Below are 19,816 nucleotides of genomic sequence, written 5' to 3' on the forward strand. Positions count from 1 at the left end.
TTATAAACCCCATCTTCTTGTCATTCAGGAAATGTCTCATTCAAATTGTGTTTTTTATGGCAGGTATAAAGATATAAAAATTATTTCCATATAAAAGCCATTTGTTTACAACTTTAGCTTACTGCTCTCTCTTGCTCTCACTCTCTCTCTGTGTGTGAGAGAGAGAGAGGGAGAGAGAGAATAATTCAACCTGATTGGCCTCTTATGTTTTGACAGTTCTTAAGAGCCTGATCCTCTGGGTGTCCAGAGGTTTGGAACCCACCACATACATGCAAATTAATTGTTCTCAGACTGAAGTAGGAGGCTCCCTCCTCCTCTTCCTCCTCCTCCTCCTCTTCCTCCTTCTTTCAACTTATACACCACCGTATACCTGGAGGTCTCAGGGTGGTTCACAATAAGCCCACAACATATAAAATCAGCTCTCTCAATCTCGGCCTATTCCACATTGTGTGAAACATTAGTGTGTCAACTGCAGTGTGTAGGTGTGTCACGCAAATGCTCCCCACACTCCTCCTAGAGCTAGAAAGGGGTTAGTTCAACCTCCCATTTGCTAGTGAAACTAAATTACTGTGTCGTGAAATGATGCATGTCTAAAAAGTGTGCCACTAACACAAAAAGTTTGGAAAGCTCTGCTCTAATCACTACAGCACACTGGCTTCTCAATATGGGAAGGTGCCTCTGGGGGTGGGGAGGGTCTCTCACTCTGCAGGTTTAGGAGGTTATATAATAATAATAATAATTTATTATTTATGCCCCGCCCATCTGGCTGAGTTTCCCCAGCCACTCTGGGAGGCTCCCAATCGAGTGTTAAAAACAATACAGCATTAAATATTAAAAACTTCCCTAAACAGGGCTGCCTTCACATGTCTTTCAAAAATGGGATAGCTGCTTATTTCCTTGACATCTGATGGAAAGGCGTTCCACAGGGCGGGCACCACTACTGAGAAGGCCTGCTGCCTGGTTCCCTGTAACCTCACTTCTCACAATGAGGGAACTGCCAGAAGGCACTCAGCGCTGGATCTCAGTGTCCGGGCTGAATGATGGGGGTGGAGATGCTCCTTCAGGTAAACAGGACCAAGGCCATTTAGGGCTTTAGAGGTCAGCACCAACACTTTGAATTGTGCTCAGAAATGTACTGGAAGCCAATGCCGATCTCTCTGCAGGTTCTGCTAGTGGGTCATGCTCATCAGCCTCAAGCTCAGTGGTCTCCTGATTTCCAGCAGGTGCAGAATCCGCCCATAGTCTTAGCTCCTTAAGCTGGGGACTCTGCAGCCTGCTGGACTCTGGGACCCTGACTGCTTTGCGGTGTGTGTGTGTGTCAAGCATTATATAAATTTTATGACTTAAATAATAATTCATGTCTATGCATCTGCCCTGGTTGTGTCTCTGCTGCTTATTACCGGTACATGGTAGAGGAGGGACAAGGCAGCAGTGAGGTCTGCATGGTTCAGATGCACTTGCAGAGCTAATTGGTGCTCCTGCCGGTGCATTCTCCCCACACAAACCTCTCCACTACCTCACTCCTCAACTTCCCAATGTGATTGCCTGGAGGTAGGTGAGCACTGCAGCCTCACCATACTACCCCCTACTGTGGCTATATTATACTTCCACTGTCGGAGTGGAATACCAGTTCCTAGAAATCACAAGTGGGGAGAGTGCTGTTGCACTCAAGTCCTGCTTGTGGACTTCCCAGGGACATGTGACTAACCACTTTGGAAAGAGAATGTTTGACTAGATGAGCCTTTGGCATGATCCAGCAAGGTTCTAGTTAAGTTCTTGTGCCTTTTATTAGTATTCTATATTAATTAGTTGCTTTCTTTGCCACAGGAACTCGAAGTGACTGACAATAAACAAATGCATGCATACATTAAAAGGAGCATTGAAAAAACCCTATTGTATTGTATTCCATTATATAGCATGTGTATATATCAAGTACCCCAATGACTGCTCACTCGACTGTCTTTATTTCTTACTGGTAAAGGTATCTCCAGAGGAGATGGCTGTATGTACATCTATGCATTTCTTATGCATTCACAGCTGAGCTTCTGAAGAGTCTAAAATTGTGCCATATAATGTGGTGTCTCCAACTAATTTAGACTCAGAGTAGACCCATTGAAATTAATGAAGCTATGTCTGCCGCACTCTAACAGGTCAACTTTGAGTGGAACTAGCAATGTACACAACCCATACATTTATATCTACCATGCCAAAAAGAGGGCCTTTGCATAGCTGCAGTGTTGAAAGATCCAGAACTGACAAAAGAAATGACTTATTTAAACAGGGCGTAGTTTTGCTTTCAGAAGTATGATGCTAGCCAAAAACATGGATGGCTTTGAAAGATTGGACCAATCCATTGGGGATAAGGCTATCATTGACAATCAACTATCCACTGCATGACAACCCTTCAGATATTCAGAGGCAGCTATCTTGTCTTCCCTTCTCTTCTCCGGGCTAAAAATAACCATCTCTCTCTAGGATTCCTCACAGGACTCAGTTTCCAGAACCACACCAACCAAGATGTTCTCCTATGGACATGTAACAGTTTGCCAATGTCCTCCTTAAAATGTGGTATCAAGAACTCAACACAGTATTCAAAATATGGCTTAACCACTGCAGAATAGAATGGCTAGTTCTTGTGATCCGGACACTATCATGAATGGTGAGACACCCTAGTCTTGTCCTTCAAAGGGGCATCAAAAAGCATCCTTGCTACCTGATAAATTAGAAAGAGGATACTGATAAGGTCATTTTAAAAAGTTTTTTTTTTTTTATCTAACAGTGCTAGTCAATTTGAGTTATATCCGAAAATATTACCTAACTGAAATTTTGATTAACATTGGATGTGCCAACTGGGCATAGGAAATAAAGGGTGGGGGAAAGAGTTTGGCTTTGCCCCTTTTTCACTAAGAGTTTCTTCTGAAAACATAATTGATGTAAGGTTTTCTCATTGCACCGAGCAACTGACATACCTCCTAATTGTGAGCAGTTGGCCATTGATTTAGGCTATTAGATGAACAGCTGTCTGGCATCACCCAACCAAAGCTGAGACATATTTCAAAAAAGTGTGATTTGTAAACTAGGCTGGTCCCTGGCATGGCTCCAGGAACAGATCTAATCTCAAATCGAGCTCAGTTGCCGCAGTTCAATCACCTCCATTCACAACCAAGAGGTTAATGGAGCATGTTGTCTTCATCACATAACCTTTATTTATGTGCAAGTTACATTGGAAAGGCGTGTTTGGCTTTAAAAAAAGAAAACAGTAACAGATGATGCTGACACACTTGCTTTATATTTTGATTCCCCCAACCTCTGAACAATTATGAAACCTGATGAGAAAATGAAAAACCTTTCCTTTTTATTTATGCTAGCACTCTCTCATTTGGGACCAACTGATGCTGCAAAAATTCTTTGCATCCACTATTTCCATGAATGTGCCTTGAGTAAATGATGCTTGACAAAACAATTTTATGCCAAAAGATGTCAGGAAGTCAAACTTTGCAGTTTGTTGCTTCTCCCCCTCAAAAAAAAAAAAAAAAGTCACTGAGGTTCACCAAACAGACATGGTGAGCAGCATGAATTATTCACTGTATCCTATAAGATGTGCACCACGATAAGCAACATGTTCAAGTACCATACACTAGGGCTGTGCATCTTATTCTGCTGAATCTCAAACTGAATTGGGCCAATTCAAGTCAACCTTGACTAGTAAGATGGAAGGCAGAGAAGGTCAACAGTAGATGGAACCAGAGTCAAGGACAGGCAAAACCACTTATTTCTAGCTTTGCCCCCATCCTCTTTGCAAAGTTCTACAATGGCAATGCTGAGATTAAGGAGGAGGAAACTCTCAATGGATTGTTAGTAAGGAGGCCAGCAAAACTGATGATCTTGGTTCAGTGACACCAGTTTTCCAAAGTATGATAATCATTTACATCTCCAGCACCCCCTGCCAGTCCCCTGCCTCTTAGCATCCCCTAGGTAATTCACTGCCTCCCAGGTGGCAGTACTGCTCACCTTGGGAACCACAGCACTAGGTTCAAAGATAGCCAATAAGAGGGGCGCAAACAAGCAACACAAATGATATGTTTATAAATTCATTTCTAACATAATTGTATCTCTGCATTTCTCATACTAATGTGCAGCCTGGAACTTCACTATCCACCAGACAGACAGTCACTGCCGTTCAACAAAAGCCATTCTCATGTAGAAGACAGTAAGATTAGAAAATGTGTGTCACATCAAATGGGTGGAAAGCTATCAAACTTTCCTAGCTTTATCAAAGTGCTGCTATAACCAATGGCAGACTTTGGGTTTTAAAATTTCAGCAGCCCCTAGTGCAATGCCAAAATTTGTTGCCCACCCCCACCTCTCACTTTCTGTTCTAAGTCATGATTGCAGTGTCCTCTTTGGCTCCCTCTTGACTTGGTGCCCAGTGCAAGCAAAACGGTTGCACTCCCCTAAATCTGCCTCTGGTGTAATTTCCCCCAATATCAAATATGGTTTGACACATGGATGATAGCTGCAGCTAGGATTTCAATAGCCTGCAAGGGAAAACCTTCAGGTTCATAAGTTTATTGTTCTAGCCAAAGGCCATGACAATCTTGTATTAGGCAATGGTATTAATAAAATAATACAGAACATACATTCATACTATAAAAATCCATAATATAAAAAACTTTGCCAAGTTCCTGAGCATTAAAACACAGTTTCCCTTGTGCTTCTCTGACAGCTCCAATTCTAATATTTTTTTGCCTTTTAAAAATCCAATTTGTCAACATTCAAGATGTAAGAGAGAGACGTTACCAGAGACACAAACAAACTCTTTATTATGATTATTAATCTAGATTTTTCAAGATAACCTACAAAAGAGAACAAATATAAAACAGATCAAAAACATCAGAAACAAAAGCAATTATGGGTTGATTGGGTTGCCCAGAGAGCCACGTTTTAGACATTTTCCAAATAAAAAATAAATAAAATGCCCAGGATTTTAACTGATTTTATATGTAGTTTGTTTTTGTTTGTTTTTTGTTTTGTTTTTTACTTTTACTGTTGCTACATCAACAAACTTAAATCCAGCTTGATTTCATATTAAATCTCTGAATCACCACAACAATTTATAGTGACATCTTCTTATTATTGAAGGGGCCCAGCCCCCTAAAAAACATATTTGGAGGACCGAAATTGCCTCGGCCCCTAGGAGTTAGTGCCTATGTTGCGAAATATGGATGTCTTGATTTATATTGGTGTGTCACCATTTTTCCCCTCTTATTTTAGTTTGTTTGCTTTGTATGATATAATGCTCTGTTACTGCACTTTTGAGTTGTTAATAAATGCATTTTCAAAAGTGAAAACAAAAAAAATTCCTTCCAGTAGCACCTTAAAGACCAACTAAGTTAGTTCTTGGTATGAGCTTTTGTGTGCATGCACACTTCTTCAGATACCACACTTCTTGGTATCTGAAGAAGTGTGCATGCACACGAAAGCTCATACCAAGAACTAACTTAGTTGGTCTTTAAGGTGCTACTGGAAGGAATTTTTTTTGTTTTGACTATGGCAGACCAACACGGCTACCTATCTGTAACTGGAACTTTTCAAAAGTGGTTTGCCACATGCAAAACACACATGACAAACAGACACCCAAGACTCTCTTGCATATGTGGGCACTCTAGCATAGGTGGAGCTCATTCTGTGGATTTTCTTTTTTTAAATCCTGGCAGCAGAAATAATGAAATGCAAATATTAGCGTCTCCGCCTGGCTCCCACTTGGACTCAGCCCTGGCACTGTAGTTCAGCCACCAATTAATTCCCTCACACACCGTTCAGCATAATAGCCTTGCTCTGATCTGAAATGTCTTTTAAAAGTTAAAATTAAAAGTATATGCATAAAGATCAAAGCCTCTTTCAGAATTCATTTCCCCCCTCAGGCCCTATTAAAACGCTGACACGGATGGCTGGAAAGAGGCAACTGTTTTGGCCACCTGGCAGCTCTCAACTGTGCTCTTTGCAAGCTTTGATCATGTGTAAAAAGAAGAAGAAGAAGAAGCATCACAAATTGTGCAATGCGGTGATGGGCTCAGAAAGACATGCTGTGAAGATGTTTGCAAGCACAAACCTCTCCTATATGCAATGAGGTTTCAAATTCATACCCCCTACACACACGTCTTTTATATCCTTTAATGAAGGGTGGTTTAAAGTGCACCAAATACACACAAGGGCAGGGATGCGAAAGAAATTCAGCTTGGTTCACAATACAGTGTGGACCAACATAATCCACACTCTCTGAAATATTATCTGAAGTCCTATCAGTGTTGGCATTCTGACATCTCCTGATGACACACTTGCCTAGGCACACATTTCCCAGAACACAACTTCTGACTTCATTGTTTTAACTGTTTTTAAAACTGTTGTAATTGCCTTTCTTTTAATGGCTCATTTCATTGTATATTTTAATCAAGGATGTTTTAGTTCCCAATGGAATAGTTATTCTGTATTTTAATTATGTATTGATTTGCTAGTTGTAAACCACATATAGAAGTGTGTATAAGTTAATATACTGACATATAAGCGGGGTATAAATTATTAAAGACCCACTGAATAAGAGCTGTCCTTTGAAACTCACACTTCTGAGAGTGGTGTCATGCAACACTGTCCATCATTCACACCAAACATTTAAAGCACTGTGATAGCACTTTAAACAGTCATGGCTTCTTCTCCAAAAAACCTAGGAGCTCTAATTTGTTAAGAGCTGTTGGGAGACTCCTATAGTGACTTACATACAATCAAAGCAAGACAGTCCATACCAACAGGCTTACAGTCCAAGCAAACAAACCAACCAAGAGAAAAGGGGCAGGGAGGGAAGAGGAAAATCAAAATCAAAACTCCCTAGTTGTCCCTGTAATGATCAGTTGGCACAGTTCAGGGACAGGAGGTCCCTGATGAAGCTAGGCTTCCAGCAAAGCTGATTAAATAAGCCCTGTTTCCTACATCGCACACAGAGGCAGTCTAATGGAATGGCTGTCCCCAGGAGACAGTTAGCACAATCTCATGCTGTAACCAAAACATTATCTCCTGCAAAAAATCCAGGTTGCTAATCACCCACAATTTTTTTTGGGGGGGTGCCCTAGCACCCAGAGTTCCCTAGACCTGGTGCCTATGCTTGGTGTGTATGGGAGTGAGCTCTGCTTCCCAGCTCTCCCACTGCTGGAACAGCTGCCCACAGAGTCACAATTCTCCAGAGTAGTTTAGCAATAAGTCTCTATTGACATGGAACTCGGGGAGTTGCTTCTGTGTGAGGGGAACAGTACCCCTAAGAAACTATAGCTCTTATATTTATTTTGGAGGAAGCCATAACTGTTTCCTCATAGTTCTTTAAATGTATGGTGTGGATGTGGCCATTCTCCAACCAAGTAAGATTTCAAAAAATATGTATACATTCATGAAAATATTATGCATTACATTAGGGAAAACACAAAGAGTGTGTTGGAAGAAACATGCACTAAAATCGTATGAAATTGTGTGTGAAAGCCTGGCCTAGAAGAGCTGAATTCAAATCACTCCCCGCCCCCCCAAGATATTAAATCCTGCCTGCCTTCCCCCCCCCCCCAATCTATGGCATGTTATGAGAACATCAAAAGAATCCTAGGAATCATTGTATTCAAAACACTGGGAAGAAGTGCTTTGAACACAAACTGCTCTCTTTGGAAAGAACAAAAGAATGCTCCTTTTTAAAAAAAAATGAGCATTTTTTCTTTCCTTTCCATAGAAACTTGCAGAGTCCCTTGTGCAGCATTTTCCAAGCATCCCTGTCAGGGCAGGTGGAGGGCAGGTGGACATGGCTTAGCTGAAATAAAAAATGCTGAAAAGTCATTTGCATATAAAAGGGGCAGTGATGGCCTCCATCTCCTATGGCTTTAAAGGAGGATTTGATAGATTCATGGAGGGAAAAGACTATCAATTGCTTCTAACCATGATGACTATGCTCTGTCTCCAGGGTCAGAGGCAGCAATGGTTTTGAGTACTAGTTGCTGGAAACTGCAAAAGGGGAGAGTGCTCTTTTGCTCAGACTCTGTTTGCAGGTTTCCTACAAGCATCTGGTTGGCCATCTTGAGAACAGGATGCTGGAGTAGATGGACCACTGGACTGATGCAGCAGGCTCATCTTACATTCTTATGAAATGGCCTGGAGAGCCAAATGGGGAGGACTGGCAGGTCAGATATGGGCTGTGGGCCAGAGGTTTCCAACCCCTGGTCTAGCACAATGCTGTTTCTCTGCTGTGCCCAACCATATGTAGGACAGCCACATTCCCAATGAAGAGGAAATGTCCCACCAAAAAGGGAGTCACACATTTGTGTAACACTTGCATAAGCTAATTTATATGCATAGATACAAATTTCAAAATAACCTGAGGGGCTTTGCTTGCCTTCATCATAACTTGCTCAAAATTTCCATGGGAACCACAGGAATATGCCTTATACAGAGTCAGACTATCCGGGTGATTATTGACTGGCTTTGGATCTTCAGGGTTTCAGGCAGGGAGTCTCTTCCTATCTAGAGATACTGGGGACTGAACCTGTGACCTTCCACATGCAAAGCAAATGTTCTTACCACCGAGCTATGGCTCTTCTGGCTTTAAAAGGACCAAGATGCACAGCTAGGAGCAGAGTACCATCCAGCTCAGGTGACAGTGCTTAAGTGAAGCAAGGGGTGGAGAAGCTGTGGATGGAGAACCTTCAAGCTGTAACTCACTACAGCTCCCCTCATCACTCACCATTGGATATGTTGGTTGGGAATGATGGAAGCTGGAGTCCTACCACATCTGGAGGGTCACAGATGTTCCCCAATGCTGCATTTCCAAAGCTGACCTTTAGGAATGTTGGAAAGAGGTTGAAAGCAGGTGCTGTGTGCACAGAAGGAATGAGTTATGCCATTCTCTTATGCATGTTTTTCATGCACTAATAGGAAAGCATTAGGGAATATGCTTTTGTATTCCGGCGTGTTGTGTTGTGTTTACAAAATCTGCACCCCCTACGATGAGTTGCTCTAGTACTGGATGCTCTTCAGAGGACCCTGCTGTTAGGCTCAACAAAAGTGCAACTTTCATCAAAGAACGCAGCAGAGACACCTTAAAGCACCCGTGATTAATCAGTTAATAAATCCCACACAGTGGAAGTAAATTAAGCTAACAGCACCAGGGCAAAATGAATGGGGTTGGGAAGGAAATTCTTCATTAAAATCCAGCAGACACAAGAACCTGCCGATGGACAGACAACCACCCACTCCGATCTGAAGGATTGCACACCCAGAAAATGCAATCCATCACGTAAGTGACAGAAGAGGTCAGCCATTAATTAACATCCAAATTAAAGCTTTTCAAGTAAGGGTCACAACTGCCTTTGTTTTGACATTTAAATCATTGGCAATGCTCTTCCTGGCTTTGCATTCACAGCACGCCATCCCAATGCTTTTTGTTAATTGCCTTCATTTTTCATGTATACCATTTCATTTATTGTCATTTTTTTAAAAAGGATCCTCCCCCCCCCCCCGCAAAAGCCCCCCCCCCAAAGCCACAACTCGTGTATGTTAAAAAGTAAAACATGATTAATGCAACATGATTATTTTTATGCATGTAGCAGGGTTGCTTGGTGATGTTCTATCATCTCCGCATGAACAACGACTGCCACTGCTAGAAATTTGCTGACCCGGGTGGTTACTGAACCTGCATGCAGCCAGGAGTATCATGATGACGGAGTCAATGGAAATTTCCCATAGGTGGCATCTAGTGAGAGAACAGGGTCAATTACCTTTTGAAACCCTTTAATATGAACAATGAGCAGCATCTTGTGTGGGTGGAAATCCACAACTTAGGGGCTGCCACAGAGAATTCCTTTCCCCTCTGAACCTCTGAGAGAGGTGGAACTTCCAAGAGTCTGTAGTATATACTGTTGTACACTGCCTTGTTACTTTATACAAGTTGGTGGTATATAAATCTTTTTATGAATAAGGTGTGCAGGATGCAAACGCCATAATTCTGCAGTAAACTAGATGAAGAAAGGTGTCATTTGCCACATAAATATGTCAGCAGTGGCTAAATATCTAGAGGATGGCTTCAAAGATTATAGCAATGAAACATTTCCCAGTGTCTCTGGGACCCAAGAAGATCTAAGATGAAGTCATGCTGATTTCCTTAGAAACACTGGAAGCTGGGGGGTGGGGCAGAACATTTTAGCTATCTTTTCATAGGTTAGTCAAAAGCTAAAGTTTAAAAAAAAAATGAGAGAGGAAAGCAACAATGAGAAATTAGGTGCAGCAACAGAAATGTTTCTACTGCTGCTACCCTGAGTTTGCCTGCTGTGTTCCATTTTTACTTGTCATCTGAAATTCTCTTGAGCTCTCAGGCATATTTTCTTTGCTTTTGGGGGGCTGTGGATGAAACATGCTCAGAAACTTCAGTAGAAAATTGTGTTCTTTTTTCAAGTTGACCTGAATCATTTATTGTGTCTCTGTGTTTGCATAATAACACACACACACACACACACACACACACACACACTCACTTACTGAAGTCAACTCAAAAAAAAGAAGACAATTTTTCACACTCAGAACCAGAAGTTGAGGGCCCACATGTTCCAAATTCCCCACACTTATGAGGAATCATGCAAAGGATCAGGATGCAAGCATTCATTCTGTTAAAATATTTTAAAGATTGTTATCATTGTTATTATAACAGTCCTGCTCATAATACAAAGATGATCTACTTCTGAAGTCATTGTTAGAAAGACTATAGAAGCATTGACGTGTATGTATAAGCAAGAAGATATCATGCCCAGAGGAAGGGCAAGATATAAATTCTGTAAACCAAACTATCAGTAAGTAACTGCATCTTGGAGAAGCCTCTTTTCCTACCAGGGTCTGACCCGGGTGTTCCAATCCTAGTATCCATCAGGAAAATACACTTTTCTAGGGCTTGAGTACACCACACCACATCCCTTAACAGTCCTGATTTGAGCGGGACATTGCAGAATTACAAAAGCCACCCTGGCTTCTGACTGGATCCTGGAATGTCCCATTTCGGCTCATGCAGCACATGAACTATGGAACTTGCTCCCACTGCAGGCAGTGATAGCCACCAATTTGGAGGGGTTTTAAAGGTGAGACAAATTCATGGAAGAGGAGGAGGCTATCAACAGCTGTGAGCCATAATGGTGAGACTTCTCTTCCTTGTTTGGAGACAGTAATGCTTCTGAATACCAATTGCTGGAAAATCCAGCAGGACTTTTGTGCTCAGGTCCTGCTTATAGGTTTCCCAGAGGTATCTGGAACAGCCATTGTGAGAACAGAATGCTGGACTTGATGGGCCACTAGCTTGATCGAGCAGGCTCTCCCTACATTCTCATGATGCCTTCTCTTTCATAGATTAATAGGCAAAACATTCATCTCCCCACCCTGTTTCAAACTTCTTTATTGCACTTTGTTTTATATCTTACTACATGGCATTTTAAAAGGTTGTTGAATGTGGGGAGCAAACTTTTTTATTGCTTCAGCCTGCATGCAAATAATAAAGAGAGAGAGAGAAAGAGGCCTCTTCACTTCTGCCTCTTTCTTTCCCCTCGTAACTTTCATGAATAATGAACACAAGGACATTTACAACTATGTAGTAAATACATAAAAAGGAAGTAAAAAAAAGCCCCGTTCTTAATTACTGACGGAAACAGTGGCAATGGTATGTGTGGCATGTATCTGTTTAAATTAAAAATATCAAGGGGATTTGCAGAGCATGGGGAGGGGGAGATAGATGTTTCCCTACAACAAAATATGACTGTTCTTTTCAATCTTCAGCTGAGAATTAAAAGTACTCTGTTTATTGAAGACTACAAAAGCAATCACCGTTAGACTTGCTTTGCATATTTGCTCTATTAATTTACATACTCATGGTGGGCTGCACATGCAGATGCAACGACTAAATTACACTGTTCTTGAGTAATGGCAACATTAAAAAAAGTGCTCAGCCTAGTCAAACAGACAATAAAAAATATTGATGAGTCGGCTGGAAAGCCTCTGGTTTAGGGGCACTTCTTCCGCACTGATCCATCTTGGGGTTTGATTATACCCGCTTGCCCTTATCTCTTATCTCATTCTGCTAAGCTATCCCCTCAAGTAGGACACTGCTATCATCCCACATTGAAAATATGTGGATCAAATTCCCAGAGGCTAATATAATTGACCTGTTATTTTCCCAACCTTCCAGCTGCACACATGCCTCTCCTAATTGGGAAAGGAATGGGTGGCCCCAGCTGAGCCCAGCAGATGTTGGGACCAAGGGGAATTGTCTGCTCCTGGTAGGGACTCTGGGACACTTGCTATGAAAGACACATCAACCTTGGATCTGGAGGTTGGATCTCCATACAACTGACTTAAGACACATTTAAAGCACATACATTCTGATCAGCCATGGCATCCCTCCAATAATTATGCGAGCTGTACTTTATAAAGGGTGCTGAGAGTTGTTAGGATATTCTCCTTGAAGAGCTTTAATTCCCAAAGTTCCCATTGAAGAGGGATTGGTTGTTAAACCATCATGGGAACTGGAGCTCTGGGAGGGGAACAGGGATCTCTTAACAACTCTCAGCACTCTTAACATACTACAGACCCCAGAATTCTTGGGGGAGGAGTCGTGACTTTTTAAAGTGGTATGATAGTGCTTTCAGGGTGTGGCATGAATGTTGCCTCAGGCAATTCACTCTCTCCAGGTGGCCTCATGCATCCAATGCATCTACTGCACTAATGCAGGGTAGCGGTGGGCTGATTTCACCCAGAGTGTGGCACAGTGGATTGCCTTGATGCCCCTTGTGTCTAATGAGAACACAGGCTTTAATCCATCATGACTGAGACCTAGAACTTCTGATCTGATTAAATTGGCTAGAAGTGTAGGGCCAACATTCCACTGAAGTGGAATATGATATATCATACCAATTTGGTGTCTTTGATGAGTAGAACTGCCTAATTTCTTAGATCACTAAGAGATTATTATTATTATTATTATTATTATTATTATTCTTTTATACATATAATTTTTATTATATTTATGGTTTCCCCAGCCACCGTGGCAGCTTACATCATATATATAACCACAACAAAACATCAAACATTAAGAAACAGAATAGCCTATCCAGGCAATAAACAAACCAATAAATCAATAGAAACCAATAATAACAACAAAATAACAAGCAGCAGCCTTGCTTTTTCTTTCATTGGCTTATTATTAAAAACGGTGTCTTAATTATTATGCCAGTTTCACACCAGTGCCATTTGCTGGTTATCACAGAAGCAGCAATTGGATATGGCTGAAACAGCCTTTTCTTTCTATAGGATCAAACACAGAGAAAAGAAAAAGCCAACAAGACATTTGAATCAGACACCCTCCAACTGCACATCAATTTGAGGTGGCCAATGGCAAAAGGCAAAAAAAAATAAGGCTGTTTCCTCCAGCTTGATTTGAGACCTCTAAGCCTCCTTGGGAACTATGGCCAAAATGCTCATTCAAATTAACAACCAGTCCTCTTTCTCTCCCTCCATCTTTTCCTCCTGCCCCTCTCAGTTTCTGATGAAATTTTAATTAAACTACTGATAAGATTTCATACCTACCTTTCACCATAAGCTTCCAGGACTGGTTACAGCAATACAACTATACAAGGAGGAAGAGGACAAGGAGCAGCAGGAGGAAAAGTAAAATAGTGTAGGTATAGAATGCTCATTTTTTTAAAAAAAAAAAAAAATCCCAAGCAGAAACAACATGGTATATATTAACCAAAAGAGAAGAGGAAGTTCTACAAGAATACCTTAACTTTCAAAAATCATGGTAAAAAGGTACATCTTCAGTGTGTGATGGAAACTCACACTGTAGCATAACCTTGTCTTGTTTCCATAATTTCAAAAGCATGGCAGAACTAAGGCGTCTACATCATTTTTTGAAACATTCCAGTGAATATTAAATATAGTGGAGTGTACCTTTATTAGCTTGGCATTAAGATTTGCATGGCCAAAATTATTCTCAGGAAGTCATATTAAGTCCTAGAGCCTATTGAGCATGGGGTGGAGTGGGGTATTAGAACACAAGGAACTGCCTTATACTATTTGTTTATCTGGCTCATTACTGACTATACTGACCAGCAGCTGTTCTCCAGAGTTTTTAGGCAGGAGTCATCCCGGTCCCTACATGGAGATGCCAGGGATTGTATCTGGGTTCTCTATACAAAGCATGTGCTGTGTCACTGAGCCACAGTCCTTTTGAATGAATGATGTTCAAAAATCAAGCATGTGTGCCCTTAAAAGGAAAGGATCCTGGGGGATATGATGTTAGAGCATGTTCTTCTAGAACAACATGTGCACTATCCTTGAAACAAGCACAGTAAGACACAGGCAGAATCCTTTTACACACACAACCTAGAAGGATCAAATATCCATGACAGCCTCTTGAACATCAAAACAAGATGTCCAATAGTAATGACGGCTAGACAGCTAAAGCTCCCTTTTGTTCAAAGGAAGTGGATACTGCAAATCACTGAGAGCATTTTAACTCACTTTAATTTTTTACAGGGTGAATTATTTGGGAATTCAAGATTCCCTACAATATGCAGATCCAGTATAACTGAGAGCATGCATTGCTGAGATATGTCTATATCACACTAACTGGGAAACATGGAAGAGTTGCATTGTTCCTTCTGTCCAAGGATGGCACATATGAAAAACAGGCAGAGAACAAGTCAGGTCATTCCCCAGCAAACTGTTATGAATGCACAAAGTTTGCTTCACACCCCTTGAGAACGGTGGTCATCAGGCAGCTATTTATTTATTACAGTGATTTGTATGCCACTTAATCACAGTTGTCTCTAAGCAGTGCACAGGAGACTGAAAAAGCAATTCTAAAAATAGTTAAAAATGAATTAAAACAATAAAACCAGAATTCAATTAAAAGCCTGTTGAAGGATAAAGAAGTGATTGGTAAGTGCCAAAAGTTCAACAGGGAAAGGGCCTTTCTGATTTCAAGTGGCACAATACTGAACACATGACCCTCTGTGGATACAAGCCATGCAACCCAGCCATGGGGGACCACTAACAGGGACTTCCTCAAAGACCCTAGTGACCAAGCAGGGATATAATGGATCAGGCAGTCCCTAAAGTTTCCTGGACTCAAGTTATGAAGGAATTTGTTAATTAATATAAGAACCTTGAACCTGGCCTGGTAGGGTATAGGCATCCAATGCAAGCTTTTCACACTGGAGTTCCATGCTGGTGATAGTCTGTTCCCATCAAAAATCTAGCTGCAGCATTTTGCACCTGCAGGAGTCTCTGGACGACAACAACAACAACTTATTATTTATACCCTGCCCATCCAGCTGGGTTTCCCCAGTCACTCAGGTCAGCTCAAGGATAGCCCCACACAGCATGCATTGCAGTAATTGAGTCTTTAGCTTAACATGAATCATGGTGGCCAGATAATCTCTGTCCAAAAATGGCCATAGCTGGTATAGCAGCTGTAGCTGGTAAAAGGCATCCCTGATCACTGAGGCTACCTGAGCCACCAATATTGGTGCAGGAGCAGCCACAAACTCTGAATCTGTTCTTTCAGAGAGAGTGCAATCCTATCTAGCACAGGCAACTGGCCTAACTTCTGCACATTGGAACCACCAACCCGCAGCATCTCCATCTTCTCAGCGTTCAAGCTCAGCTTCCTGGCTTTCATCCACTCCACCCAGGCATTAGGAACCCTTAACTTTTGTCACCGCAGAGACAAGTGAAAAAACCTCTTCCAAACCACGTATCAAGTGTCTTATGCAGTTGAGGATTTCTGCAGTTCCTCTATGAGAAATACCACCAACACTATATTTGGACAACCTTGGCTCAAATCCAAGACATTTGTGGGTGCAACACTTCATCCATCGGTCATGAAACCTCCAGAAACATGAATGGTAACGCCACTACATGTTCTCCAGTTCCCCCTTAGTACCTTGATCAAACAACTCAAGTGCAGAAAGCACAGTTAAGACTTTATGGACCATTTAGCCTTGTGCTATCTGCTTGCCAAGCACACAAAGCCTCTTCCCATCAGTGCCAGCACTTTAATGCAACACCTGTCTACTGGAAATGGAATTTGGCCATGCAGTTCATTCATACTCCCAACTGGCAATAGCAGTTGGTCACCAGAGGTTCAAATGCAGAGGATAAGAAAATGTCTGGAAAGGTCTGAGTAGCACATTCTGAGGTTCAACACATAGCAGGAACATCTTGTGGACAAGTTGCAAGACACACACTCAATTGCAACTCAAGGTTCTCTATCATAGTCACTCGTTATCAGCAAAAAACCAACAAATTGATTCAAGAACCAAATACTTCAGGAGAAAGGGTACAGTGTTTATTCCCAGTGTCCACATCAATATTCAAGCCAACCATTAATTAATGGACAGGAACTACTCAACACAGAGCCATAATACAAAGAAAAGTCTGTATTAATACGGGTTTAGAAAAAGCCTCTCCCGCTTTCAAAATAATAATAATAAAATAAATAGAAGAAATCACACTCCTGTAGGAACAACAGAGGGGAGCCTGTCACAAGGACAATGAATTTTCTGATATATTCCAAAAATGATAGGAACACACAGGCTGTGGTTAATACAATTTGTGTGCGTGTGCAGAAATGACATATGAAAATAAGCTTCCTTACAATTCAGAATCGGCTGGTCCGCCATGAATGCAGACGGGTGTTCAATATGAAAAACCTTTTGTTGGAATCCAGGGATGCATTCTAAATCTTCCGTGAACACATGCAGCAGCACCTGAGAAAACAAAGGGGAAAATGACTTTTCATATCTGCTTGTTCACCGCTCATGCTGGCTTCTGCAAATGATAGCAGGTTTGGATTCAACTTTCCACGAGATTAAAAATGCTCCCTTACATCACACCTTCCCTTTAAGTTTGCTAGTTACTTTAAAAATTTCCCTTTAAGTTTTCTAGTTCTTGCCTTGAGGGTGTACTGCGGAGCTTTCATGCAAACTGTAAGAGGAAGTGACATAAATACATTTCCCATGCAGTCAATCTAATGCAGTTAACAAAGCACATCAAACAGGTATTTTAGGACACTCATCTTTGGCGTGTGTGTGTGTGTGTGTGTGTGTGTGTGTGTCCTATTGGGTTGCCCATTGATTTCAGTGTTTGAGTGCCAGTAATCTCCCAGGACATGAAAGTTCACTGTGTGCGGAAGCAGCCTCTGAGAAGCAAGCTGTTAAATGTCTTTGAAATGTTAACATCTGTGGGCACTGGGGGGAAGAAAGGCAATGAGGAGTCCATGGGACTAATTGTACATGGTGCAAATCTGTTAATTAAGGCCCAAAGTAGCCATTATCGGGGACATTATGGGCTGCTACCTACCAACCATGACACCATTGAGCTTACAATTTCCTTTCCCACAAGCAGCCACCAGTGTTGCAAATGGGGAACAGGGAGTTTAATGAGGCTCAATGGTAGAGGACATATTTTGCCCGCAAGAGGTCCCAGGCTCAGTGCCTGGTAGGAGAGGGGATGGTTTTTGTCCAAAGCACTGTATGTTTGAGAGCCACTGCCAATCAGTTGGCATGTTTGATTTATTTATTTTGATCCAACATGGCTACCTGAGATAGTTTTAACTGGAGCTTTCATGAGTCAACCCTGGGACCACCAGCATGCAAAGGATGAATAAGATGATGTAAGCAATATCTGCGCTTCACTCAGTAGCAGTCATGGTTACAGGGCCCCCCCTCTGATTCATTTGTACATCCTATTGATTTTTAATTTTTTTACAGTTCCATCCTCAAAAATTAATAATCACACACACATTTAAAATGATGCAGTCTGCCATGGAGACATTGCTTTCCCTGTCAGGCAATTGGGGAGCAAAATATATTGCACTGCACACCATAGGAAGGATAGGAACATTTTCAACACAGTGGTACTCTTGAATAATGCATCACAGCAAAAACACTAAACACCACTGAGCCTCTACCCTATGGGGTATTGTGGAGAACGACTACTCCAGCCCTGTAGACAACAAAGTTTTCAGCTGGACACAGCTTCATTGTTCAGTCTTTTGGAGTAAGACGAAAACATAGCCTGCAGGAGGCAGGAGGAACACTACTTCCCATCTTCGGCATAAGCCACAATTTGCCCAGTTTTGGCTATCATTCAAAAGATGTTTACCTGGAGGAAGACTTGAAATGAAATGTTTGCAGCATGCTGGAAGGTGAATCTGAAGGTGAAAGTTAAGTACAGTTTGTGTCAGTGTTTGTATGAGATCACTGATCTGCCTTGTCACCGTATGAGTGCCAAGGAAAGGGAGGAGAAAGGCAAAAAGAAAGGAATTTGTCAAAGTCCACTTCCAAAGTGATTCCTCTGAGTGCAGCTGAAATCTCATAAGGCTATTTTCCTGGGTAATCTTAAATAAAGAACAAGCTTGCGATGATGGAAAACTAGAGACAAAACAAGCCAAACACATACTTTGAAAGGTTCAGTGGAGCACGCACATGGCTCTGAAAAACCATCAGGAAGCCTAGAGCTTGGGCGACTAACCTGTGAGTCTCCATATGCTGTTGGACTACAAGTCCCATTGTTCTTGACTACTGACCATGCTGTCTGGGACAATGACTGCTGGAGCATCACAGGTTACTCATTCTTGGCCTGGAGGTGTCAGCACCTTAGAGCCACCCAATCAGCTTGAAAGTGGAGCTTTTAAGCAACTGAGAAGTATATTTCTATGTGCTGTTTGAAGCCAATCAATATGCAAGGAGGTGAGTAATACAGGTGAGGAAGAGCACCGAGGAAGAATCATTCTACATGCTGGAAAGCTAAGCATTAACACTGAAAACACAAGGTGTTTCAGTTTCAAGAGAATGGTTTGCAAGTTCCGTTACGTACAATAGAACTTCAAGGAAAACTGAGATAAATTACACTGAAAGAACATATTGGAGCACACTAAATCGTTTGCGTACATTCACAGAAAATAGATATATCTAGTTGAAAAGCAGCTCATGGAGGTCTGCATTGATCTTTGCAATGCACCACAAATTATTATTATTGTATAATTATATAGAACCTTTTAATGAGGGTGAAAGAGGAGAGCGCAAAATATGGTCTGAAGCTCAACATAAAAAAAACTAAGATTATGGCCACTGGTCCCATCACCTCCTGGCAAATAGAAGGGGGAAGAAATGGAGGCAGTGAGAGATTTTACTTTCTTGGGCTCCATGATCACTGCAGATGGTGACAGCAGCCAGGTAAAAGACGCCTACTTTTTGAGAGAAAAGCAATGACAAACCAAGACAGCATATTAAAAAGCAGAGACGTCACCTTGCCGACAAAGATCCTTATAGTTGAAGCTATGGTTTTCTCAGTAGTGATGTATGGAAGTGAGAGCTGGACCATAAAAGAAGGATGCTCGCCAAAGAATTGATGTTTTTGAATTATGGTGCTGGAGGAGACTCTTGAGAGTCCCATGGACTGCAAGAAGATAAAACCTCTCCATTCTTAAGGAAATCAGCCCTGAGTGCTCACTAGAAGGACAGATCCTGAAGCTGAGGCTCCAATACTTTGGCCATATCATGAGAAGAGAATAATAATAATAATAATAAATTTTATTTATATCCCGCCCTCCCCAGCCGAAGCCGGGCTCAGGGCGGCTAACAACACTAAAACAATACAACATTATAAAACATTATAAAAATGAATTAAAATCAAAATTAATGGCAACCATAAACTAAAGTCTTGTAAAGATTGCCAAAGGAGGGAGTCTCTG

At 41.5% G+C, this 19,816-nt stretch overlaps 1 protein-coding gene across 1 annotated transcript in view; it reads right to left on the reverse strand.

Annotated features, from left to right (window-relative positions):
- CDH13 (cadherin 13) overlaps nt 1–19,816 on the reverse strand; it is a 599,046-nt gene that overhangs the window by 459,792 nt on the left and 119,438 nt on the right. Inside the window, exon 2 of the mRNA XM_083752927.1 lies at nt 16,718–16,829. Coding sequence (XP_083609053.1) covers nt 16,718–16,829 — 112 coding nt within the window. The remainder of the gene's footprint in view (nt 1–16,717; nt 16,830–19,816) is intronic.

This window comes from Podarcis gaigeae (assembly GCF_964106915.1).
Source record: "Podarcis gaigeae genome assembly, chromosome: 8".
Taxonomy (NCBI): Eukaryota; Metazoa; Chordata; class Lepidosauria; order Squamata; family Lacertidae; genus Podarcis; species Podarcis gaigeae.